At 42.7% G+C, this 27,469-nt stretch overlaps 1 protein-coding gene across 1 annotated transcript in view; it reads left to right on the top strand.

Moving 5' to 3' along the window:
- Window positions 1–4,367: 4,367 nt before the first annotated feature.
- The window catches only part of PLG (plasminogen), a 38,710-nt gene continuing 15,608 nt past the window's right edge, over window positions 4,368–27,469 (top strand). Inside the window, exons 1-10 of the mRNA XM_034669412.1 lie at window positions 4,368–4,486; window positions 8,595–8,730; window positions 10,191–10,297; window positions 13,496–13,610; window positions 15,360–15,499; window positions 17,471–17,591; window positions 19,209–19,327; window positions 20,572–20,734; window positions 21,445–21,590; window positions 24,840–25,005. Of these exons, the coding sequence (XP_034525303.1) occupies window positions 4,438–4,486; window positions 8,595–8,730; window positions 10,191–10,297; window positions 13,496–13,610; window positions 15,360–15,499; window positions 17,471–17,591; window positions 19,209–19,327; window positions 20,572–20,734; window positions 21,445–21,590; window positions 24,840–25,005 (1,262 nt within the window). The 5' untranslated portion in view covers window positions 4,368–4,437. The remainder of the gene's footprint in view (window positions 4,487–8,594; window positions 8,731–10,190; window positions 10,298–13,495; window positions 13,611–15,359; window positions 15,500–17,470; window positions 17,592–19,208; window positions 19,328–20,571; window positions 20,735–21,444; window positions 21,591–24,839; window positions 25,006–27,469) is intronic.

Raw genomic sequence — 27,469 nt, 5'->3', positions numbered from 1 at the left:
AATGAAAGGCATCTTCCAATTAATGAGGACATGTTTCCGAGGTGATATGCCTTAATAAATGAACACTGTAAAAGCGGTCTGCAAACTGATATCAAGGGGCTGGAGGAAGGGGACAGTCAGTAGGCCAAGGTGACAAGTGCAAATGTTAGGCCGGCAACACAAGGTTCACGCATTGTGAAAACATGGCATCTGGGAAGCTGTGACCTGGTCATGGCTTCCCCCTCAGACAAGGTGGGTGTGAGTGGCAGGGAGGGGGGACCTCCGCCTCACCCCCCCCCCACCCCGGTGAGGTGGACCTCGTGGGGTGTTCATAACTTACCTCTGAGGGACTTGCAAGGAATTTGCCATTTGAATCCCTGGAGGGAAGGTACTAATTCTTCCCTTCCTAAGGGAACCTGGATGGGTTTCAGCTACAGGCCCCGAGCTGGGCAGAGCTAAGGAAATGAGATTCATCTTGCCTCTTACGTCGATGTTGTTGTTGTTGGCTACAAGTGCAGCAGAAATCTTCACAAATCTTAGACGCACAAGTTTCCTGGAGTTCCTTTAGGTAGAGGCTGTGATGTGCACCTTTGATACAACGTTACAGGGACCTAACACAGTAGTTGGTCAGCAAGTAACGAATGGAACTCAGTAAGAATACACAGCTCAGAAGTGAGTCAACCTGCTAAGAGTGTACAGAGATAGATGATCTCTCTTTATTTCTTTCCTCGGTTTTTGCCATTCTTTCAAGTAGAAATGACTTACTTTGAATTAATTGTCTTTACAGCTTTGAGCAAAACCACTGCCCAACATCTGTCTAAGAGTGCCAGTGTGGGATTCCTGTGAACCATCTAGAAGAGTCCATTGCTTTATGCCTGCCCTGTGCCTCTGGAGCTAAATCATGGAGGGCTGTGCCATAGTGGAAGTCTCTATGCCCCCACGCCAGCAGACACCTGCGTGATACGTTCCTGTTCACGCTCCCCTTTACACACTACAGTTTCTGATGGCACAACGGCCACACTCTGCGGCTCGTCTCTGTGCTCTCGTGGTGCTGACGTATCATGTAGATGGTGAAGAATGTATAGTCGCAAGACTATAGGAGGGTAACCTGATTTACAAGGTAGCATTCGTAGAATCAAATTGTTCTAAAAGCTTCCAAGAGAGGGGCCCTGGGTGGCTCAGTTGTTAAGCGTCTGCCTTCAGCCCAGGGCATGATCCCAGGGTCCCAGGATCGAGCCCCACATCGGGCTCCCCACTCCACTGGGAGCCTGCTTCTTCCTCTCCCACTCCCCCTGCCTGTGTTGCCTCTCTTGCTGGCTGTATCTCTCTCTGTCAAATAAATAAAATATTAAAAAAAAAAAAAAGAAAGAAAGAAAAGCTTTCAGGAGGAAGGGGGGAGCAAAAAGCATACCAACACCACCCAAATAAAAAAAATAAAACAGGAAAAGGAACGTTACATAGATATAGAATTTCTGATCACATTGTTCCTGAGATGCCTCATTTGTGAGGCAGGACTAAAATATTTTACCTTTTTTTTTTTCCTAAGTAGTCTCCATGCCCCTGAGATCAAGACCTGAGCTGAGATCTAGAGTCAAATGCTTAACCAAAGGAGCCATCCAGGTGCCCCAATACTAAAATATTTTAAATGGAAATAAACACATACTGGAAACATTGTCTATTAGTAAAGTCTGGGGATTTTTTCCCCCCAAAGAACATTCTCAAATGCATCCACATAATCCCCCTAAAAGATGTTTTGAATACTTTAATAAAAGAGTCTTCCCAGTTCTGACCCCTCAACTTGCTTCCACATTGTGTCTTCTTCAGTAAGCCAGGCCACATGAGGACAGGGAGGGGTGGGGGAGGCCGAAGAGTTTAAGGAGAGAAGAAAGCTAGGATAAAGCAGAAAACCAGGAAATGTGATTTACTCATCCCTGCGGCTCACAAGTCCACCTGCTTCTTCTCCAACACGTTTTGTTCTCACGAATTCTGCGCAGTACTCCAATCCCGGGAAATTCTGCAGGAGGCTTGGTGCTGACCTCTACACTTTGCGGGTTGATTTATAGAAAGAGAGTATTTCTTGTTCTTATTTCACAAGTAAAACAGAATCCACTGAACTACTCCTAAATATTTTTGAACACTGAAATAGGGGTTTTAAAGCATGCACTACCTGCTGATTGCGGCCTTAAGTCAGAGGAAAAGTACAGAATCAACAATTTAAATCGAGGGGCGCCTGGGTGGCACAGCGGTTCAGGGTCTGCCTTTGGCTCAGGGCCGGATCCCAGGGTCCTGGGATCGAGTCCCACATAAGGCTCCTCCACTATGAGCCTGCTCTTCCTCTCCCACTCCCCCTGCTTGTGTTCCCTCTCTCGGTGGCTGTCTCTATCTCTGTCAAATAAATAAATAAAATCTTTAAAAAAAAAAAAAAGCAGCAATTTAAATCGAGACAGACTCTTTAAACTTAATTTTACCCCTCTTGCTTTATTTTCAGAGGATGAGAATGTACAGCACTGTGAGTTTATCTGGGGAAAAAACCAATTTTTTTTTTTTTTTGCTTTTCACTTAATTCGCCTATTTTTCTTCTTCTTCTTTTTTTTTTAAATGATTTTTTATTATATTATGTTAGTCACCATACAGTACATCCCCGGATTCCAATGTAAAGTTTGATGCTTCATTAGTTGCGTATAACACCCAGTGCACCATGCAATATGTGCCCTCCTTACCACCCATCACCAGTCTATCCCATTCCCCCACCCCCCTCCCCTCTGAAGCCCTAAGTTTGTTTCTCAGAGTCCATAGTCTCTCATGTTTCATTCCCCTTTTGATTACCCCCCTTTCTTTATCCCTTTCTTCTNATCCTAGTTCTTATGTTCCATAGATGAGAGAAATCATATGATAATTGTCTTTCTCTGCTTGACTTATTTCACTTAGCATTATCTCCTCCAGTGCCGTCCATGTTGCAGCAAATGTTGAGAATTCGTTCTTTCTGATAGCTGAGTAATATTCCATTGTATATATGGACCACAGCTTCTTAATCCAGTCATCTGTTGAAGGGCATCTCGGCTCCTTCCATGATTTGGCTATTGTGGACAATGCAGCTATGAACATTGGGGTGCATATGGCCCTTCTCTTTACTACGTCTGTATCTTTGGGGTAAACACCCAGTAGTGCAATGGCTGGGTCATAGGGTAGCTCAATTTTTAACTTTTTAAGGGACATCCACACTGTTTTCCAGAGTGGCTGTACCAACTTACATTCCCACCAACAATGTAGGAGGGATCCCCTTTCTCCACATCCTCTCCAACAATTGTTGTTTCTTGCCTTGTCTATCTTTGCCATTCTAACTGGCGTAAGGTGGTATCTCAGTGTGGTTTTGATTTGAATTTCCCTGATGGCTAATGATTTTGAACATTTTTTCATGTGTCTGTTAGCCATTTGTATGTCTTCATTGGAAAAGTGTCTGTTCATATCTTCTGCCCATTTTATGATTTGTTTATTTGTTTCTCGTGTATTGAGTTTGAGAAGTTCTTTGTAGATCTTGGATACCAGTCCTTTATCTGTAGTGTCCTTTGCAAATATATTCTCCCATTCCGTGGGCTGCCTCTTAGTTTTTTTGACTATTTCCTTGGCTTTGCAGAAGCTTTTTATCTTGATGAAGCCATAAGTTCATTTTATCTTTTGTTTCTCTTGCCTTTGGAGATGTGTCATGAAAAAGGTTGCTTTGGCCGATGAAAAGACCAATATTTTTACAACATAATTTATAATCATGGAAAACATGTGAGTCCACTGGACATGAAGACATTTTGATAATAATAAAAGTATTTTAACTTTCTAGTAATTTCTACGTTGTTTGGTAGGATGTGGGGATGTGAATGACAAGCCCCTAGCTTATGTTTATAATCTAAGGCCTACAGGGGCTCAACCACTGGTGGCTGAGTAACCTTGAGAAAGTTAAACTTTCTTAGCCTGAGTCCCCTCATTAAAGTAGGGATATTAATATTGGATGAAACTGTGTATATGCACCTCTCAGCACAGCGTCTGGCAGGCGAGTTCTCAGCAAACGTTGGCTATTTGTGTGATTTTTCTTTCTTTCTTTTTTTTTTTCTTTGTACCTAAAGCCAGGGAAGAGAGGAGGAAGGAAACAAAGCCAAGGAGGAAAGATGGCGGGCTGGGGGCTGGGGGGAGAGGAATCGGGAGATAAGAAGGCAGCCCGGGGCAACGAGGGGCGGGCCTGCTTTCACCACTTCCCAGCATCTATTACAGATTTGGATTTTGTAAGATCCGCAGGCTGCCAGCCGGGGTAATGTTTGAACCCTTCAGAGCACGGTGGCAATGGGTGTCTCGGAGAATAATTAACTCCATGTGATGACCTTATTTGCGGATGTGCTTCCTCTCAGGTAAGTCAATAGCATCTCGGGATTGGGACGCCCGGTTTTCTGGGCACTGCTGGCCAGTCCCGAAATGGAACATAAGGAGGTGGTCCTTCTACTTCTGTTATTTCTGAAATCAGGTAAGACGGAGGATTTTTTTAAAAAATTTTTAATTAAAATGTTTTTCCTAGCAATGTCCTAAACAGAGATCACATGATGGCTTTCTGTGCAGCTTGTTTAATTTAGCTTTTGCTGCATGAGAGTCCCAAATCAAAGCTCTACCTGAAGATTAAAACATTCTTTAAGAACTAAGCTTAATTTCCCCGTGCATGCTGAAGACCAGGGGGCAGCGGAAATGATGAATGACTTTTTAAATCCACAAGATTGCTTGTGGGATGGTTGTGGTAGTGGAAACAATAGCCAGGGTAGCCAGCAACCCAAACAGTTGTTGGCGCCCTTGCCTGGCTCTCAGTTCCATTACTGGAAACCATTTCTGTTACTGTGTTGCATTCTCTTCCTTTTCAAATGTAAGCCCTGGAATCTTTCTTTGTGTTCTCTGACCAGTCAGTGGTGGAGGTGGCTGGTTCCCTGCCTGCGGAGGCTTGACGTGAGCCCTCCATATGTCTAGGTTTGCTCCTTATGCCTGAAGAAACCACACGCGTTGATTTGCCAAATGATGTATGCATGTAGGAGTTCCATAAGCATTCACGAAGTGCTGGAGGGAGGCCGGGCACATTTTTATATGTGTGTGTGTGTGTGTTTCCTTAGATAATACTCGCTTATTTAACTGATGCAGTAGTATATTCCTTCCCATTTTACAGAGGAGGAAATCCATACTTAGGAAAAGTAGGTCATTTCTCTTTTGACCAAATTCCTAAATCCAGGAAGTGAAGAAACCAGAATATAAACCAAGGCTTTTCTAGAAGGAATCTGGTGCTCTTCTCGCTTTTCAGCTTGGTTTAAACGTCCTTTAAAATATTCTAAGCATGTCCTTCTAGTTGTTGTTGTTGTTGTTGTTGTTTTTCACATTTTTGAACATTTCCGTTACCCCAGGAAGAAACTCCACACCCCTTAGCTGTCACCACCACCCCCCTCCCCCCACCTCCATACACGCCTGGCTCCTGGCAATTGCCAATCTACTTTCTGTCTCTCATTTGTCTCTTTTGGACATTTCATCTAAATGGGATCGTACGTTATGCTGGCGGTTCTTCCCATAGACAATGTGTGGATACTTGAAATTCAGTTTGTAAATTGCCAGATAAAATTTTGTCAGCTGTACTTTAAATGAGAGTTAAATATATTTGAAGTCAGTGGAACCGTTTAAAGAAATACCAAAGACAATACAGAGTGGACGATGGCACAGAGATTTCTGTGGGAAATGGTGGTGCAGGGGCGCAGGACGTATTCTTCGTCAGCCTACGGACAAGGGGACCCACAAGGGGACCCGGAGCGCCGTCAGCGGATCCGGGGCTTGCACCAGGATGGGGGAGCAAACTTCCACAACAGGGTTAACATAGGTTTTCACCAACCTTGGGGGGAGACTTTCATAAGCTCTTTTTGAAAGAAAGGCATTTACTCTGTTTCTGTGGATGCGTTTCATCTTTCCAAGGCACAAATGTGACTGGGGAGAGGAAAAAATATCCTTTTACAGCTGTTCTCCATAGTTTCATAAACTGCTAAGTCTTTTTTCTTCAAACACATGAGCAGGGGTATAAATATATACACCACAGTGATAAAAAAAAATAAACCCACATTATTAATGTAATACATACACTTTGGTAGCAGTATACATCTACCTTTGGCCTTAAATATAAAAATATTTTTCTTTTTTTAAGATTTTATTTATTTATTTCTTTATTTGAGAGAGAGCATGAGAGAGACAGAGAGAGAGAGCGCGCCCGTGCACGCACGAGCAGGGGGGAGGGGTAGAGGAAGAAGCAGACTCCCCGCTGGGCAGGGAGCCTGGTGTGGGGCTCCATCCCAGGACCCTGGGATCATGACCTGAGCTGAAGGCAGAGGCTTAACCTACTGAGCCACCCAGGCACCCTAAAAATAATTTTCATACTAAAAAGATGAGTTTAATATTTCTTGGTCAACCAGTACACTGTCCGACAGCCCACTGCCTTAGAGCCCTCAAGTTGAAGAAAAGAAAGTAATGTGGGAGAACTTTTCAAGAGCAAAAGAAAAAAATGTATTCTCTTTTGGGATATTTCTTTGGGATATCAGCTCCTAAGGTGGTCTCGGCAGTTTTTTGCTATGAAATAAGATAACATAATCAAAGGTAACTTAATTAAAGGGTGATATAAATGGAAATTTTCTTGTCTTGGTATCATTTATACCCCGGCCTGCTCAATCTCTAAGAACTCTTCAGAAAGTCTAATTTAAGTCTTTACAGGATACACTTTGAAGAGTTACTGTTTGCTGTGGTTGTTTTTTTTAAAGATTTTATTTATTTATTTGTTTTTTTAAATTATTTATGTATTTATGTACTTATTCATTAGACAGAGAGAGAGAAAGAGTGCACAGCAGGGAAGGGGCAGAGGGAGAGGGAGAAGCAGGCTCCCCACTGAGCAGGGAGCCCAATACAGGGCTCGATCCCAGGACCCTGGGACCATGACTGAACTGAAGGCAGATGCTTCACTGACTGACACCCAGGTGTCCTCCGTGTTTGTTTTTTAAATCACATCCGGATCTATAGAATTTACCCAAGCACAGCTCTTCTTGGAAATGAGAGCTCAAATCGGGGGAAATATGGGATGAAGGCATGGACATGGGTCTAAAACCTCTGCATCTCCATAATCCTTTGAAACCTTTTTCTAGTGCTTTCTGGTACCTTAAACTTAACTATATCAGCTAACTTTCTGTTCAAGAGTCTGCTTCCAGTTTGGAGTATCTTACATTGGGCGAGGACAGGTAGCAGAGTGAAGGGAGCGTGGCCTCAAGAAGATACCTCTTCTCTGTCTGCTAGACTGCATCGGCCCTGCGCCCCATGTGTTTCCAGGCACGCGGGGCGGGCCTTTCTGGGAATGAGGCTCTGAGCCCCAACGATCCTTCCTCCTGAATAATTTTCATCAGGATCTAAACATGCTCCAGAATGTCTCATCTTTTAAAAAAATTCTGTGACCGCACAGGCCCTCTGGGAAGAGCTCGCTTTCACAGTTAGGCTCCTGAAGACTTGTCTTCTCATGTGGCTCCATGGCTTCTCCTGGTCACTCTTCAATCCGCCCAGCCTGGCTTTGGTCCCCACCACTCCCCTGGAGGTGATCAAGGCTGCCATGTTGCCTCATCCCATTTAGGCAATCTTTAGGCAACTTAGCTGTCTTCATTTCATTAACCGCTTCTGGCCTTTGACCCTGGGGAAATCAGTAGGGTTCCACACCAAAAGCAGGGAGGCTGCCACCTCCAGGCCTGGAGTAGAGCCCTCAAAGCCAGCTCGGGTGCTGCCCGGAGCCTCGGAACAGAGAGCACTCCTTGTAGTTCCTTTGTGAACACTCTGCCCTGTCAAGGGGCAGAGAAACCCTTGGACCGATTCTTTGACTCAGATTTTAGCTCCTAGAAAAATCAAGGCCAGTATTTACCCCAGGCTCCGCTTTTTTATCATTTCCTCAGAAATGCCAGAGACACTGTGGAAGAAAATGATTTCTCTTTAATTCGTAGTGAGCTGTCACCATATGAAGCCCAGTATAAAAATGATCTTACGTAGTCGTCGAGATTTCGTTCGGGTCTTGTTTGCTAAAATCATTAGCTCAACAACATTTTTATATCTCAAGGAGGAACCATTCAGAAGATGTCATCAGTTTAAGTAACAGTCACAACCAGAGCTTATACTGTGGGCAGTCAAGCAATGGCCTCCAAGTGGGGTTTATAGCCATGGATGGACAAATCGACATCAGTAATTGCGAACACAGAAGCCGCCGGTGGCCTCTTACTGTTCTGTCATGGCATGCGTAGCAGATAAATCCAGTTTAGTCTATGTAAGGTTTCATGGTCATTGATGTAACTGAAGTTGTTAAAGACTCCTCGTCTATTAATCTATCAGTCCACTTGCTCTTTTAATGTAACACAACCTAATGGTGGAATTGTTTCCTTGACTCAGCATTTTACTCATGACACCTGTTCTGCTTTCCAAAATGCAGCAAGTTTCCTGTGGTCAGTGCACAGCAAATAGAGGATTACAAAGGCCTGATAACTGCACAGTGGTGTTAATGAATCGTAACCAGTTAGCCCACTTCCCTCTTCCGTTGGCAGGCCGCGGAGACCCCCTGGCTGACTATGTGAACACGCAGGGGGCTTCGGTGCTCAGCCTCACTAAGAAGCAGCTGTGGGTGGGAAGCATAGAAGAATGTGCGGCCAAGTGTGAGGAAGAAACGGAATTCATCTGCAGGTACTCTCTCTTGGGGGTGGCTCACTGGTGGAAATGTTGCCTTTTGAGACACTATTATTTTGATAACGAGAAGTTTGCTCCAGGGTTTACTAACAAAAACAGGATTTAAGAGGCAAGAGGCATTTCATGGGATTGGAGTTTGGAATCTGTGCTCCCTGGATCGGATACCATATGAATAGTTCCTTGTTAGAGTTTATTTGTGTCTCCTTCAGAAAAATGCCCCCGAAGGATGTTATTTTTTTATTTTTATTTTTTTAAAAGATTTTATTTATTTATTCGACAGAGATAGAGACAGCCAGCGAGAGAGGGAACACAAGCCGGGGGAGTGGGAGAGGAAGAGGCAGGCTCATAGCAGAGGAGCCTGATGTGGGGCTCGATCCCATAACGCCAGGAACATGCCCTGAGCTGAAGGCAGACGCTTAACCACTGTGCTACCCAGGCGCCCCAAGGATGTTATTTTTACACATGACATCACCAGCTACTGTTCTGAACTCTAGTTTTTGACATCATCATCAGTAAATATCTAATGAGGATCCTGTGATCAAGGGTCCTAGACCGTAAGGAACAAAGAAGCAGAGATACAATGACCCAACATACATGATATATATGATCTCTGTCCGTGGATGACAGATCTTTGTAGAGTTGCAAGAGATCCAGTGCTTGCCTTTTTGTATTTATGGTGTAGTCTCAGAAGCTGGATAAAATGTAAAAATTAAAAAAAAAATACATGCGATGCGAGGTGTCAATAAGTGACGTAATCAATGTATGCCCTATAAAGATTCAGGGGAAGGAACAATTCCTAAGGGTTGAGAGGGCTGGAGAAGTCCTGGGGAGGAGTCACTGGGCAGGACTTTGAAGGGTGAGTGACAGGTACTGCCAAGGCAGGAGGCGTTCTGGGCCTAGGACTGAATGAACCACATTGGCCAGAAAGTCTCATGGAGGAAATGGGGCTGGAAGGACAATCGTGGATGGCTTTGAATGCCAGACTGAATGTCTGGGGCAGGACCACGGGGATGGGCAAGGCGGGGTGAGGTGAAGGTGTGGGGGATGGCATGTAGAGGCTGGAGTCAAGGGGACTTTATAGGAAGGGGAAATTCTGCGAGTCCAGAAGTCACATAGGCCATCTCGGGAAGGGGTTCAAAGCAATCAGAGTTGCTTCTTACCAACACAAAACCAAATATTCTAGCACGTAGGTGAAGAAAGAGCAGAGTAGTTGAAACACAAAGAACATTTGGAGGAGGAGAAGGTAAAGGTGGAAGGAAACAAGAGAACTACCCGTCAGGTGTCCTTTTCCAGCACTTCCTTGGTACTGGGCCAAATTTAATGGGAAATAACCATTCCGAGCTCCTTGACCCCTCAAGAGATACCATTATCTTTTGAGTCTTTTAATTATTAACAAAAGTTTACTTTCCTTAAGTAGGGGAAAACATTTTTTTGGGTTTCCTGATTTTCGTCCGCAGGTCATTCGAATATCACAGTAAAGAGCAACAATGTGCGATCATGGCTGAAAACAGCAAGTCTTCTGCAGTCTTCAGGATGAGAGATGTGATTTTATTCCAAAAGAGAAGTGGGTATAATCTTCTTCTTCCCCCTTCTCCCGATCCCCACCAGCTTCTTTTCCTCCCTACCCTTCCCCCCCTTCCGTTCCCCTTTCTCCTCCCCGCCCCGCCTCCTTTTTTTATCTCTGTAGTTTATCAGACCAGAGAACGGAGGCATTATCATGCAGCGAAAATTCAGACTCAGGGTAAGATTTGGCCACTAATCCCATTTGTCAAGTTGAGTATATGACTTCACCTTTTACTTTTTATTTTTCTTGATTTAAAAAGGAAAGAATTGGACTGACAAAATCATGTCTACCTCTAGGACCCAGAAAATAAGATAGTCAATATTTTATTTTATCTTTAAAGAGAGGGGAATCTAAACGTTCCTTATGATCTTGGCTTTTTGTGCTGCAGAGACCATGGTCCCTGGGCCCTAGCTTCTGGACTGAATCCTGCAGAAATAGAAAAACTGAGGTGTCTTAAATCCTCAGTAACATTTGGATACAGACAAAATCCTTACTTTCATTTTTTAACATTTCCGATATTTTTCGGTCGTGGTCTCCCAATTTCCCTCAGACTCGGAAATGTGGTCTTTTGAAAATGTGCAAGAGCTGCGGTTCCTTTTCCATAGCTTCCTTGAAAATTCTGGGTCGTAGTCCCATTGTTTAGGATAACAGATGGCCTAGATTCCTACGGAAATCGCATGACTTTTTCGAGATGCAAGATTCCATTAAGTGTGTCTGAAGAGTTAAATGAATGTATGACCCTTTACAAACGACCCTGTCCTCTGTTATTGGCTGGGAATGAGACGATTGATAATAACAGTGTAGTTCTCCGAATATTCTGTATCACAGGTGTTAAAGAAGTGTCCTCTTTCACTTGTTCTTGACAATGAGCTGCAACATTCTCTCTAGTCTCAACACGAAACTCTCAGCATGTTTTTTTTGAAGTATTTCTTTAGGTTAGGATGATTTCTACGCATCGGTTCATCTTCTGAGGCTGAATTAGCTGTGTGCCTGCCAGACTCTTTTTCTTATCACTGTTTATCCCTAATTCTTGAGGTTAAAGTGCAGAGCAAATTTAAAGTTTATCTGTTGAAGTTATTAGTTTTTACAAATAGTGAAGGATGAGTTATATAGGGTTACCTACTAGATTAAAAAAGAAAGGGGAGGGGGCCTGATGTGATTTTCCCAGCAAAATGCTAACATTTGAATAAATCATTTGTAAATTGTTAACCAGAAAGAAGAGGGGGTGACCACTAGGCTTAGTTTGAATTGTCGAATCGTTGCTTGTTTTCAAGGGGATGGAAAGGAGCAAAAGGTTATATAAACTCTGGCGGGTACATACAAACAAAAGAGAGGTAAAAAGTCAAAAGTCAGTCATTCGGTGGGGCTTGTGTCTTTACCGTAGCCCATCGACCCACTTCTGAATTACCTGCCTAGGTTTTTCTGGGAACACTCAGTGTCAGATCCCATCTACATCTGACCCTGGCCGGCACGGCCATTGCCACCACCAGGGTCTAAGCGGTCACTGTCACTGGCCAGGCACGGCAGGGGATGGGCCGTAACTCCTCTGCTTGAAACTCCTCGTGCCCTTTGAGTAAAATCCAGATACTTGACCAAATGCTACTGGGGCCTGTGCTATTTAAGCCCAACGTGTTTGCTCCGTTCACGAGGCTTTTCTACACTGGGCTCATGTCTGTTCCGTCCACGTACCAGCCACACACCCCACTGCCAAGGCCTCTCCTGTTCTCCCCTTCCACATCTCAACTCAAGCATCACCTTCTTTGAAAAGCCTCCCCTGACCCCTGGTCCTCCAAAGTACCTTGGATTTACACTTCTGATCAGTGTGATATGTCTACTGTTATAATTGCTCTTGGCGAAGATACATTTGCAGTCCTTATACATAGTCTTGGGTTAAAAACATTTGTTGGCTCTCATTGTGTTAGAAGAACTTTCCCCAGATAATTGATCGATTAATTTAAAAAGTTGGCTAAGGTGGGAAATCATGAACGATGACACAAATACACCTTAAATATTTTATATTTTCATAGAAAATGCAACTTAGATGGGCACCTTTCAGTGTAGAAGGGAGGCTTCTCTGAATACAGGGGCCACCGACAGCAGTTGTCTGGTACATTCCTTGCAGAAACGATGCTGTAAGTGCATTGTGTAGAATAATTGGTTTCCTTCTCTTTGAAGTGGAGCAAGGTCTAGAGACATCTGTTAATCAGTCTGACTGTAAAATATCTGTATTTTTAGGATTTCCCACCCAAAATTCTATAGCCAACTGTATGAGTGGATTACCCGCCATGGGCTTGATGGCCTGTTTAAAAACTATTCAAGTCTTGCAGGTCCTTAAAAGCATTCATCTTGGTTTTTTAAAGAATTTTTTTCACATTCATTTCTCAGTTTAGATCATCTTTAATCAAATATAGCTGTGTAAAAAGTTTTGATGATGAAAATAGTTGACTCTTGGAAGCCTAAACTCTGCCTGGTGGGGACAGAAGTCGGGGAGGGGCACACTGGAAAGTGACCCGCCAGCCTCAGGTGTCCACCTCACCACATGTGGGACGCAGGTGAGCATCTGACCATGTGTTTTAAAAATAGCTTGGAGCCTCTTGGCTAACCAGTGAGTTGGCTGAGTGGAGGCTAGCTGAGGGTGTCTACTGTCTGCATTTACAGTGTACAACTCCGTTTGGAAGTTTTTAATATTTAAAATTCCAGGATCCTCAAGAAATAGAAGTGGTGTGGACCTCTTTCCACCTCTGCAAAGCCTGCTTCTCCCCCTGCCTGAAAAGCCCCTGTCCCCGTTCCCCTTCACCCTGTCCTCACGCTGTTTGTTTTCTCTGTTATGTGTGTCCCCGCGACGTTACCTCATTTGATAATGTGTGATCATGATTACTTTCTGTAACCAACCCCTTTGGGTCCACTAGAACGTAAGCTTTATGAGGGTAGGGCCTCTGTTCTAGCCTCCATGTGTCTCCAGCACCCAGCACAGTACCTGGTACACAGAGGGGCTGTAGCTTTGAATAAATAAATCAGAGCACCAACGGCTCAGTGAGCTGCAGCTCTTACACAGATGGGAGATGCAAAAGACTGTCTTTTTGGGGACTGGGAAAATGGTGTCTCCTATGCGAGTCCTTTCAACATGACTGAGCAGGGCAAAACTTCTTTGTGGTGTTTCTCGCGGAGGGCTTGCCCACTGTGTGGATCCCCCTTCAGTCTATCTTTCAGAGTGCAAGACTGGAAATGGGAAGACCTACAGGGGGACAATGTCCAAAACGAAGAATGGCGTTGCCTGTCAAAAATGGAGTGACACTTTTCCACACAAACCTAAGTAAGACTTGCATCTCTGTGTTCACCTATGGTCCTTAGAACGATCCCGTTACCCCTCAAACCAGACGACGTGAATAAGCAGGTATGGAGAGAGCGTTATTGATGTCGAGGTGGAACGGCTCAGTTATTTGTAGCACAAAAGCAGAAAATGGTGGCTTTCCATTTGCTCTCATGTATATATTGTTGTGGAAGACCAAGGATGTGGAAGGATGCTTCGTGAAAAAGAACAATAAAACCATGAATTCCCGGGGGCGTCTGAGAAAAGAGCAGCGATGATCATGTTTAGGGCTGAATGAGCCTAAATCAAACATACCGAGGCAGAACCCTCCCCACTTGCTTGCCTCAACACTGCAGAGCAAAGGAGCAAATAGAATAGAAACAAAAAGCAGATGATCTCGCAACTTGCCTATTAGTTATTTTAGTGTCATTCTTTTTCTGCTTTCCCCAGATGGCATTAGGCGGCATTAACAGTGACAGTTCTCATCCATACTCAGTGACGATGCTTATCAAGTAGGAAGCCAGTGTCTGCCACCCCCTCCCCCAACCAATTGCCTTTATTATATCTCTGTGAGATGGGCAGATATAATATTCCCAAGACATATGGCCTATAGAGGAAAACAATTAAACCAAATGGCCAAATCATGGAGTGTCACGGGCTTTAGAGATAGTGTAGGCCATCTTGACCCCCGGTGGAGGAGGACACTGAGGTCCTGAGAGGTGCACTTGACCAAAAACAGGTGCATCAAAGCACAGAAAATCTGCTGTTTAGATTCTAAGTCTTGGGCTTTTGATCTAATTTTTAACCCTACACAGCACCTCATTTCTAGAACTGGAAATGAGCTTAACTCTACCCACCCCCACACATACGGAATCAGACAGGCGGGTTTTAACTTGAGATGCTACTTACAGGTGTTCGCGCTGAGGCAAGATATATTCTGTTTGACATTGGGCCTCAATTTCCTCATCTGGAAAATACGGATTATAAGACCTTCCTGAGAGGGGTTTTACTAAGGCTAAATGAGAGAATGATCTAGAAAGATTTCAGTATTGCCTAGCGCAGAGTTCACAGAGACAGAGTGGCATTAACAGCGACTGTTTTTACAGGGAGGAGGGCAACTGACAAAATCAGGTGTTTGGAAGGAATCAAGAATTTGACAGGCTTTTGCGGCCTGTGTATTTCTAGTGACTCTGCATAAACACACTTGGCCCTACTTCTGAGACTCCGCTGTTGATACAGTAATAATGGTAATATTAGCTACCGTGCGGAAACAGCCTCCCAGTAGCATCAAAAATCAGACAACACAGAGCTGAAATGAATGAACCTCATGGGAATAGCCTCTCATTCTACCTTCCTAATAACATACTGACTTTTAAAGTACACTTGACCCTTGAACAACACGGGATTAGGGCCGCTGACCCCCTGTGCAGTTGAAAATCCAAGTGTAATTTTTGACTCCCCCCAAAACTTAACTACTAACAGCGTACTGTTGACTGGCAGCCTTCCCGAGAGCATAACCGGTCCATGAACACAGATTTTGTATGTTCCGTGTGTTATGTGCTGTATTCCCAGAATAAAGTAACCCTGAGAAAAGACAGTGTTGCTAAGAAATCACAGGGAAGAGAAAAGACGTTACAGCGCTGTACCGTATTTATTGAAAAAAATCCACCTGCTAAGTGGAACCACCCCGCTCCACCCCGTGCTGTTCAAGGGTCTGCTGGATAGTGAGGGATTCTTTCCCGCCCTCCACAGCTACACGCCCGAGAAGCACCCCTTGGAGGGGCTGGAGGAGAACTACTGCAGGAACCCCGACAATGACGAGAAAGGGCCCTGGTGCTACACCACAGACCCAAACCAGAGGTTCGACTACTGCAGCATTCCACAGTGTGAAGGTCAGGAGCGCCTCTAGAGAGAGCTTTCCCATCTGCCCTTTCTCTGTAATTTGCTGTAAAGTGATTCCCTTACAGGGGTATTCTTAAAATCAACTAGTGGCATGACAAAATCGAGTAAGGTAGGTACCTCTTGGAAAAGACCAAAAATGTGCTCAGACCCCGCCTCCTTTTTGAACTTAATTATTTTATTAAAATGTTATGTCCATATGTACAAATAGTCTAGATACGATTTCTTATGCTTAAAGCTCTTACACGGTATAAAGCAAAAAAAAAAAAAAGACTTGTAATTAAATAGTTAAAATGAAACCACAAAATCAGGGCATGTGGGTGGGGAAACTGCTTGGGACTTTCTCTCCCTCTACCCCTGTCCCCACTCTCTCTCTCTCTCAAATAAATAAATAAGACTTTAAAAAAAAATGGAACCACAAAATCAATAAAATCCAAATAAATATACTAATTTAATGTGGTAGACTTTGTGGTTTCATCAAAGCTAACCAACAAATCAGTTTTTAAACCAGCAACCCATTATCTTCATGGACCAACCAGTTTAATAGTGTATGTGGACAGTAAATGCGAAAAAATTTTAAGATCTCTTATAGAAAAAAATTTTCTTCTTTTCCTATTTTCTGCTACATTTATTGGTGGAAAGGGGACTAGATGAGGGTGGAATTGTGCAACACTTGCGACGGCCCAGGTCTCCCATCTTTGTTTCTACTGCAGGGATGCCTTATTGGTGTGTGATTGTGTGAGGTCATCTGGTCCTTAATCCACACAAAAACATCAGTTTTATATCAAGTCTGCCTCGGTTTTCTTTATTAGTACATAAAAAAATTAAAATCTTTTACTACTCTGCTGCCCCATGTTATTCCAATAATACCAAACAAAGTTGCAGTTTTTAAATAATGTAAGAAAGCAAAAAACTAGGCATGCTTCTCAGTAGAGGAGTGCCCTGTTACCTGCAGGGGACACGTTCCAAGACCCCCCGTGGATGCCTGAAGCTCCAGACAGTACAGAACCCTTTAGATACTATGGTTTCTTTTCCCTGCATGTGCATACAACAAAGTTTTATTTACAAACTAGGCACAGAAAGAGATGAACAACAGTAACTGAGGCTAAAGGAGACCAATCCTGACATTGTACTATAATGGAACTTATGCGAACGTGGTCTCCCCACCTCCACGTCCTACTGGACTGTGTTCTCCCTTCTTCCTCTTGTGACGATGTGAGACGATCAAATGCCTACGTGTTGAGATGAAGTGAGGGGAATGTCGCTGTAGGCATTGTGATGTAGACAGTAGGCTGTGCCCTTCTGACAATAGGTCAGGTCATCTGCTTCCAGACTGCGGTTCACTGCACATAACTGAAACGCAGAAAGCAAAACTGTGGATGGGGAGGGGGCCTGCTGTAATATAAAAAGAGAAGCACTGTCCCTTTAGGGGATTGTTGGTCCCTAGGGAGGTCATGGGCACAAACCAAAACTCAAGCACTGAAATCCTAGGACGGTGCCAGCTGATTCAGCAGTTGTCCATGTGATCAGAATGATTTCATAGACATTTTAAAAGATCGTTATTGAAATGAAGACAACCAAAGTTTAAAAATCCTAATAGAGAACTTACAGATTTCTGAGACCACGTGCACCTTCTCCCCCCTCTTCCTCCCTCTCCCACCCACTGAGGGCCAGCGCATCCCAGTTTGAGGACAGGACATTATGGAATTTCTGGATGTGGTCATAACTATAATAATTCAGAGGATATTGACCAAAATACACTGATTTTACCACTTGAAGAGGGAACGACACGTTAGATTATGTATTCAAAGGGTCTTTACAGCCAATTTTGTTCCTAAGCGATTGTTGGAAAGGACAAATGAATAAGTAGCAGGTGGTATTTGAGCCATTTCTAGGTTTACTCTTTTGTGATTCATCCATATGAGTTTTTCTTTCTTCCTCTCTTCCTTCTCCATTCTATGCAGATGAATGCATGCATTGCAGTGGGGAAAATTATGAGGGCAAAGTTTCCAAGACCAAGTCTGGACTCGAGTGCCAAGCCTGGAACTCTCAAACCCCACATGCTCACGGATATATTCCTTCCAAGTAAGTTTCACTGGGAAAGAAATTAGATGTTTACAACTCTGCGGCTCTATGGGACACGTAATGTTATTCGGATATTTTCATATTCCTCAGGAAGCAAACGCATCTGAAGTTTTGAATTTCAAAGTTTATAACTTTCCACATGCCTGCAAGTGAGGGTCAGGGTTGGGTATACACTCTTGCTCCTCAAAATGTGGTCCACGGAGGAGTGATACCATCTGAGGGTTTGTCAGAGATGCAGAGTCTCTGAGCCCCTGAATCTGAATTTGCATTATAACCAGATTCCTGGCAGATTCGTATGCACATTAAATTTTGAGAAATACAGATACATCTCATTTCTGTATTTTCCGATTATTTCCCTCTTCTCTTTATGACTTTGCTTTTCCTTTACCCTGATGAGATTCAAGGCTTCCTAATGTCTGATCTACGGATGGGCTTTAGGGATTTTGTGAATCCCCCAACATTTTATGTATACATTCTTCTGGGGTGAGGATTCCTAACTTCCACCCGAACTTCAAAGGGGATCATGAATTTTTAGAAGGAATCCGAATCCGTGATCTAGAAAGTAAGGATGACTCCTAGAGTAAGGTCTTCTGCACATTACCTGTACTGGAAAATGCCTCCCTCTCTGCGGCTTTTCCTCTTCTGTCTCTTCATTCTATGACAGCTGTAGAACCATAATGGGGCTTATAAAACTCCTAAGAAATGGGACCACGCCACAGATTTCATTGCAGAAAACCACTCTGCTGAATTTCTGCACCTCCCCGTTCTATATAGCTAGCCTAAAACACAGCTTTGCCATTTCCCTTCACAGAAGTATAGTAAAGGCCTCAAGGCCCAGACTGGATAAATTCACTTTCCAGAAACTAGAAGAGGCTTGCTCAAGCCACCGCTGGTTGTGCTCTCCATCCCGACAGAGTATCTACGGCCTCAGAGAGGGCCACAGGCCTGCCGTGCGTGTCCCAGGCTTAGTTGCTGGGTCCCTGCTGAGGTCCCTGCTGCACTATTTGGCCAGGTGCTTACAGGAGCATAATTATGCCTCCCAGTTTAGAAGTAATGAGTACTGGGTGTTACATAAGACTAATGAATTGCTGAACTCTACCTCTGAAACTAATAATACACTGTATGTTCATTAATTGGATTTAAATTTAAAAAAATTTTTAAAAATGTCCCTCCCAGTTTCTCTAAGCTTGAAGGCTAGCAGGGCCAGAACCTGGCAGACAAGAAGGGCGATTCCTTTAAGTTATGAAGACACCAACTTCTTCACCATACTGTGTAGTAGGTGACTGTCCCTCGTCAGTGAGTACTTTGTGTTGTAAAATGCTATCATTTGCAGCTGAATATCTGGAGTTTGCTTCCATTAATTTTCCGGAGGGCCAAAATGATAAAGTTCTGTGATTTTTGCACGTGTAAACTGTTAGGTAAACAACCCTTAGAATAGCGAGCTAATCTTTCTAATGAGATTGTTGTCTCTTTTGAGGACAGCCTGCATCCAGTCATTTCCTTTGGTGCCTGACTGTGCCTCGCACACAGCAGGTGCTCAATATTTGCTCATTTGAAGTGATTCTTGGCCACAAATGTGAATGTTCAGTGCTATTAAAATCCTTCTTGCCCGTCCAGGTTTCCAAACAAGAACTTGAAGATGAATTACTGCCGCAACCCTGACGGGGAGCCCCGCCCGTGGTGTTTCACGATGGATCCCAACAAACGCTGGGAGTTCTGTGACATCCCACGCTGCAGTAAGTAGGGCACGTGGCCAGTGCTCAGGGATCCTCGCCTGTTCTGCCCTTGGAATAAAAACAAACAAACAACAACAACAACAAAACAAACATATAAAGAAACTTTGTATCCGTGCTTGAGTACTGTGCCTCAAAGTGCCCTGCAAGTCCGGTGGGATGTAATCTCTCTTCTAAAACAATGTGTTGGTTACTGTAGGTTGGTCAGAGCTCCTACTGGTTCTGTTTCTGTTGTTGTTTTTCCTGCCTTGTCTGAGCACAGCTGAATGTAGGTTTGGGGGAAGTGTCTCTGATATCCTACTTCTCTCCTAGTGCGAAAGGGCAACAGACCCGTCATGCTTTCTGGTACATGGATTTTAGTATCAACCAGAGTTCCTTATAACTGACGCTTTATTAAACAAAGATTTCTCTGGCTGTGCAGTTTTTCAGTGAGCCAAACTTGTGAGAGAGCAGCAGGAGAATAGCGTTCAGGGGGAGACTTNTTATAACTGACGCTTTATTAAACAAAGATTTCTCTGGCTGTGCAGTTTTTCAGTGAGCCAAACTTGTGAGACAGCAGCAGGAGAATAGCATTCAGGGAGACTTGGAAGGAATGACTCGGAAGGAACAATTTTATATTTTCCTTCTGTGAGAATGTGTAGCAAAGGACTAAACATATAGACGAGGACAGACATCAAAAGTTCAGAAAGATGCAGGAGAGCCTGATGGTGGCTTCCTGTCCTTCGATCTGACAATGATCCTTTGGGACTCTGAAGGTTATCAGGTATTCTCCTGTATGGATATCCATTTCTCTTTTTATCATCTTTTTTTTTTCCTCTCAAGAATTTCTTGATTTCTGTACGCTTTTCCTTGGAGATAATTTTTGCCTTCTTTCACTGGACTCTCTGTGGTTTGGCTTTGCGGAATGCTGGCAGGCACCCAGTTACGTTTACTCCTTTATTCATCACAAAGGAACTTGTATCATTGATACATGTGGCCCTGACCACATATGATGGACTGAGCAGAGAAAATACAGAAAGAAGCATCTGCTCCAAGGGTCTTGTCCTGGGAGGAGTTCTTCATAAGATGATCTCATAAACATAGATTCTAGCAAGTTAACTTCTTTTGAAAATGGTAGACAATCTTCAAGTGCCAGATTCTAAGAGACGATGAGCAGAAGATGCTCCCTGCATCCATTCCCCTATGGCAGCTGTCTGTGCGTTCTCTACTGTAAAAATATTCATTGTGATGTATTACCCCCATTCAAGCAACACCACCACCCCCCTCTGGCCCCACGTATCAGTGTCTGAAGGGCAAAGGGGAGAACTACCGGGGGAAGGTGTCCGTCACTGCATCCGGACATACTTGTCAGCGCTGGAGCGAGCAGACCCCTCACAAGCACAACAGGACCCCGGAAAACTTCCCTTGCAAGTAAGTCCGCCTCTGGTCCCAATCCCTGTCTGCTGAGCAGAATGTGAAATCCCACCGACTTGGCCTTAATTTTGTTTCTGGAGGAAACTACGTTAAAATATTCTTGAATGAAAACTGGCCAAGTCATTGGCAAGGGAAGTGAAATTTTGCACTGATTTTCTTCTCACACTCGTTCTCAAAGTAGGGCTCCCGAGACCAGCAGCCTTGGCATCAGCTGAATTTGTTAGAAATGTAAATTCTTGGGCCCTATCCAGATCTACGAAATCAGAAACGGTGGTGGGTCCCAGCAATGTGTTCTGAGAAGCCCTCCACTAAATGCTCAGTGAGGCTTGAAAACACTTAAATCCTACGCCTGTAACACTGATCCCATGGCTCTGATGTGTGCCCTCTTGAGGCAGGAACAGTGTGGAAAATGCCCATTGTGTTTTCAGCATTGAGCACAGCACCTAGCATGCAGCAAAGGACCGATTTTGTTTGACTGTCCACAGGCCAGGCATCCACGCCCAGCATCTACCAGCAAGCAGTATCGGGGCCGTAGTTCCATGGGCCCTGTGGCATCCTGCTGTGTTTCAGTTTCCACCTGTCATTTGGTTTGTGTAAATCTGGAGAATTAGCTGGAGATATCCCCAATAGTACCGTTAATAAGCATGCGTGCACCATTATCCATTTAGCCTTTTTGGAAAGCCGAATCAAGATCACTTCTTTTTCAGAAATTTGGATGAAAACTACTGTCGCAACCCTGATGGAGAGTCGGCACCGTGGTGCTACACGACGGACAGCGAGGTGAGGTGGGAGCACTGCAGCATTCCGTCCTGTGAGTCCTCTCCATTAACCTTGGACTCTCTGGACACCCCAGGTAAGAAGGGGGAGCGAGAGCCGACCGAGGGCCCCGGTGTGCTCCGTGCTTTTCCACTCCAGTGGGATCACGGTACACTGTAGCTTTGCTTATACTTCAATTCCGTTCTGGTCCGAGGACGCGCCCTGTGATTTCAATTCTTCTAAATTGTTGAGGCTTGTTTCAAGGTTCAGAATATGGTCATCTTGGTGAATGTGCCCTGTGCCCTTGAAAAGAGTGTAGCCCTGCTGGTGGTGGGTAGAGTGTTCTATAAAGGCCAATTAGGACACGTGGCTTAGTATTGTTTAGCTCTTCTGAACCCTTACTCTTTTTATTTTTTAATCTCTGTTCCACTGATGACTGAGAGATGAACGGTGACATCTCCAACTTTAGCTGTGCATTCGTCCGTATCTTTTTGGGATTCGCTTTATCTATTCTGGAACTCTCTGTTAGGCATATAGACATGTAGGATTGTTATGACTTCTTGAAGAAATGGCCCCTTTATCATCATGTAATGTCTTTGGAAATACTGCCTGCTCGGGTCTCCTTTTACTGATATGAAGACAGCCCTTGCAACTCTATGTTCACTAGTGTTTGTATAAGCTCTTTTTTCCCTCAGCCTTTTACTTGAAATGTTTAGCATTTGCATTCAATGTAATTGTTAATATGGTTGGATTTAAAAGTTGCTTTGACTTGTCCTATTTGAACTTTGTTCCTTTTTAAATCTTTTTCTGCCTTTGTTTGTTCATTCAGTATTTTTTTATTCTCTTCTATCCCCACTATTTGCTTACTGGTTAAACCATTTTTGGTGTTTTTAGTATTTTTTCTAATATTTAGAATATACATCTTTAACTTACCACATTCTGCCTTCAAATGATATTACTTTACTTGATATATAAGAACCTTAAGACACTGTATTCCTACTTCCTCCTTCCAAAGTGTTTTGCTACTGTTTTCAAAGAGCTTATTTCTACTATGTTATAAATCTCACAATACATTGATACTATTTTTGCCTGAACAGTCACATTTCAAAGTGATTGTAAATTAAAAATATCTATCTATCTATCTATCTATCTATCTATCTATCTATCTATCATCTATCCATCTATCCATCTATCATCTATCTCTCTTATCTATCATCTATATCTATCTGTCTATCTATCATCTATCTATCATCTGTCCGTGCATACCATTTCTGATGCTCTTCGTTTCCTCTTGGAGATTCAAATTTCTATCTGGTATTGTATTCCTTCTATAAAAAGCCTTAACCTTTAGCATTTTTTTGTAGTACAGATCTGCTGCTGGTTTCAGATTTGTATGTCTGGAAATGTGTTTTGCCTTCGGTTTAAAAAAATAATTTTGTTGGGTGTAAAGTTCTGGGCTGAAAATTGTTTCATTTTACCAGTTTAAATATGTTGCTCCATTATATTCTGTTCTGAATAGCAGAAATCTATCTTTGTTCCTATGTATTTCATACTTCTTTCTTCTCTGGCTGCCTTTAAGACTTCTCTCATTTTTGGTTTTCAGCAGTTTGATTGTGATGTGTCCTTATGTATTGTTTATTTATTCTTTGTGTGTGTTTATCTTGCTTGAGGTTCTCTGAGCTTCTTGAATTTGTGGATTGTGGATTTTCATTACTTTTATAAAATTCTCAGCCATTATCATGCAAACATTTTTTCCCTGCTCTCTTTCTTTGTCTCTTTTCCTTTTTTTAGACTCCAATTACCCTTTCGTATTATCTCATACGTCTTATATATTTGTTCTGCTTTTCCCTCTGCTTTTTTCCTCTCTTTGTGCATCAGTTTAGGTAATTTCTATTAACCTATTTTCGAGTTCACTGATTCTCTTTTCAGTTGTGTCTAGTCCACTGATCAGCCCATCAAAGGACTTCTTCATCTCTAATATCCTGGTTTTTATTTCTAGCATTTGCTTTTTTTCCTTTTTTTATAGTTTCCATCTCTGGAAATTCTTCACCTATCCATCTATATCGTTCACCTCTGGTGTAAAATGCTTCAGTGGATTAATCATAGCTACCTCATGGTCTCTAAGAGTCTGCTCTAATCATCTCTGAGTCTGGCTCTGTTGGTTTCTCTTTCTTTTTTGGTATGTCTTGTGATTTTTCATCAAATGCGGGACATGGTGTGTGGTAGAATAGTAGAGATTGTAGTAACTATTACTTCCACTTTGAATTGGACACCCTCCTTTTGTAAGCATGTTGTGTGGGTAATTGAGTCAATCGAGTCAGCAAATGAACTGTGTTTAGGTCATTGTTGCTGCTTTTACTTTAAGCAGGTGTCACATTCCTCATCTACCCTTCACACTCCCTCACAATTTCTTAGATNTACCCGTCACACTCCCTCACATTTCTTAGACTACTGTTTGGGGGTGCTCACGAGTTTTCTTAGGATTCCTAACTCATTCTCAATTTTTAGCAGTCACTGCATGCTTGCACCACAGAGCCGTCGCTCTAAACCAGACTTTCATGACAGACTGCTATTTCTTGTTTCTTAATGCAAAGCTTTTGATGGAGGTAGGCATTCTCTGCCTCCCCTGTCTTAGATGGGCTCCATGCACCTGGGCTTTGAAGGTAATGTTTCCTTAATGTTCTTCACCCTTCCTTCCATGGAACTAAATTCTAACTTGCATCTGTGGTGGTTCTTAAGTAGAGGAGTAGCAGACTTCTGCTCTGTGTCAGCAAAGGATCCTGGCACAAAAGAATTCCCGGTCCCTCCTCTAGGGGAATAGATTTTTGCCTATGCACCTCTCTGAGAAACAAAGGATATTTTGCCTACCCTTTTGGATGCAGAACTGTTTCCTGCCCCATCACCCAACAGCTTAAGGCTTTGGCTTTGTATAACGAAAAGGTCTGGGGCAACACACAAAGATCTCATTTCTGCCCCCACTGGAAACCATTTGCCGCATGCAGCCTGCACCACTGAATGTGCCTCTGAGCCCCTACCCAGTTGTTCTCATGAACACCCAGCAGACATCCATAAACAGGAACTTGCACGTGAGGGCAATTTCCAATTATAAGCACTCTGATCCATGTGTTTTTTCCCCCGAGTTTTAAATTAAATATTTACAAGAAAAGTTAGGTCACTGAAGTTCTCCAGTGTGATTGAGCTGTTGTTTTCTTTGCAAGTCCATTTGCTTGCCAGTGTGGAAAAGAAAGCAGAGTTGATTACCAGACATTACTGTTCTCTTTGTGTCATCAGTTGCTTCACATACTTCTGTTCTAGTCATTATTTAGTTGATTATCTTCGGTTTCAGCTTCAATACCACCTGAACAGACTCCTGTGGTCCAGGAGTGCTACCAGGGCAACGGACAGACTTACCGAGGCACGTCATCCACTACCATCACAGGAAAGAAATGTCAGCCTTGGTCGTCTATGAGTCCACACCGACACGAAAAGACGCCAGAACGCTTCCCAAATGCGTATGTCTTTGCTTTTAACCACGAGAGGAACAATAGCCCACTTAAATTTCTGTGAGAAGGTCCATGCTTTAAACTAACTTCTAAGAACCAAATTTCTCTGGGCTCCAGAATGTGAGGCAAAATGTCTTAGGCACTTTGATTTTGAGTAAAAGCTCTGGAAAAAGAGAAGTTAGAGACTGGCTATCTTTCCTGAGTACTTTTGTGAGAGAAAGAGGAGATGTATAGAGGTGTTGAGTTCATGCTAGTGGAAAGCTCAGGAGAACAAATGACCAAAAACTTAGAAACAGTACCATTCCACAGCACCTGCTAAGGGCCAGTGCAGTCTTTCAACTGTGGAATTTCATCATTCCAACTGGAACCTATGAAATGAAGTTTATCTTTGTCATTAGATCACAGATATCTATATACCTGAATATATACGTGTGTGTGTGTGTGTGTGTGTGTATGTGCTATCATATATCATCTAATATATATCACTTAAGTTGTACTGACACATGGGTCTTGCACATGAGTGGTCGGCAGTGGTATGAGATGCCAGGAGATGAAGAGCAAAAGCAAGATGGCAGACAAGTGTCAGGAAGTGCAGATGGGCAAAATGGACAGGTAGATGGACAAAGACCAGCATTTCTGCCATAAACATTTATAAAATGTAGGGGATAAAACTCTTTTCACGTGATGGACAGCAGGTATCACAGGACTGAGAACTTTTAGAAGGGGAAATAAATTAGTAGTAGTAAATTAGTAAGTGGGTTTACTGAGACAGCTGGGATTTTGTAGGCTGGGTAATAATATGAACGGATCTCTGCAGAGAAGGAGCCCAAAGAATATGCCAGCTCTCCTTAAATCTTTGGCTGAATATAAAGGTACACATGCACAGGGAGAGATTCCACAAAGTTCACAGGACAAAGAACAACTACCAGGGAGTGGTGAGATAAACGGGGATTGCAGAACCCACACAGCATCGGGAGCTCCTGTGTTCAGAGATTGGAGATTCTGACAGAGAGGAGAGACTTCATGGGACACCGTAAGCATTCAGTAGAGACTCTAGAAAAGTCACACTTTAGGAGTAGAATTAATGTATTCCTAAAATAAAGGCTATTCTGGAAAGACCCCAGGAAAGCTTAAAAGCAATCCTAAAAGGATCAGAATAATCTGTAAGTAAATTAACTGTTTGCTGCACATAAACTCAACTATCTTTAGAGGAAAACAACAAAATCCAGTCACTCAGTCATGTGGCATCTATAATGTTTGGCACAAATTTAAAAATTACCAGATGTACAAAGATCATTAAGTGTGATCCAGAGCCAGGAGAAAAATCAGTCAAAACAAGCAGACCCAGAAATGGTAGAAATGTTGGAATCAGCAGCCAGAAATTCTAAGATATTATAATTACGTTCAAGGATTTAAAGGAAAATATGAATATAAAAGAGAAAATTGGATGTTATAAAGAGAATAGAAAGCTATAAAAGAGCTAAATGGAAAAGACAGGACTTAAAAAAATGTATCTTAAATGAAAAATTCATTGGATGGCCTTAGCATCAGGTTAGACGTGACAGAAGAAAAGGGTCACTTGAAAATGATGCAGTATAAGCTGTGCAAACTGCAGCACAAAGTCAAAACAAAGACTGAAAGAAAATAAACAGAACTTCAAGGATCTCTAGAAAAATGTCAAAAGGTCTAATGTATGCTTAAATCAAGTCCCAGAAAGAGAGGAAAAAGATAATTGAAGCAGAAAAAAATACTTGAAGCAATGACAGCTGAAATTTTTCTCAATATGAAGAAAATTATAAACTTACAGCTTCAAGAAGCTCAATGAACCCTAAGTAGAATTTTAAAATTTTATCAAATTTTATCAAATATTTAAGGAGAGATAATACCGATCCTTTATAATCTCTTACAGGAAAAAGAGGAGGAGGGAGCATTTCTGAACTCTGTTTGTAAGGCCCAAAAAATGGAGATACAAAAAGTAGACAAGAATATTGCAAGAAACTGCAGAATATTATCTGTTGTGAACATAGACAAAAAGACTTAGCAAAAATTAGTAAGTTGAATGCAGGGTTGGTTTAGCATTTACCAACAATCAACGTGATATAACATGTTAACAGAATAAAAGTGATAAACCATATGATTATATCAATAGATATAGAAAAACATTAGACAAAATTTAACACCCGTCCACGATTTTAAAAAGTCTTAGCAAACTAGGGCTGGAAGGGAACCTCCTCAGTCTGATCAAGGCCATCTGTAAAAATCTTCCCGCAAATACTTGAAGGAGGAAAGAGTAATCCTTTCTCTATAAGATCGGGAACAAGAAAAAAAAAGAAAGAGCCTGAAGTTTAGAAAGGAATCAGTACATCTGTCTTTATTCACAGAAAACTAGATTAATAAATACAGAATCCTAAGGACAAATAAGTGAATTTTGCAAAATCAAAAGATACAAAAGTATATACAGTGTCCATATACA

Source organism: Ailuropoda melanoleuca, chromosome 10 (assembly GCF_002007445.2).
Source record: "Ailuropoda melanoleuca isolate Jingjing chromosome 10, ASM200744v2, whole genome shotgun sequence".
NCBI classification, from domain to species: Eukaryota; Metazoa; Chordata; class Mammalia; order Carnivora; family Ursidae; genus Ailuropoda; species Ailuropoda melanoleuca.
This window is presented reverse-complemented; position numbering and strand designations above follow the sequence as displayed.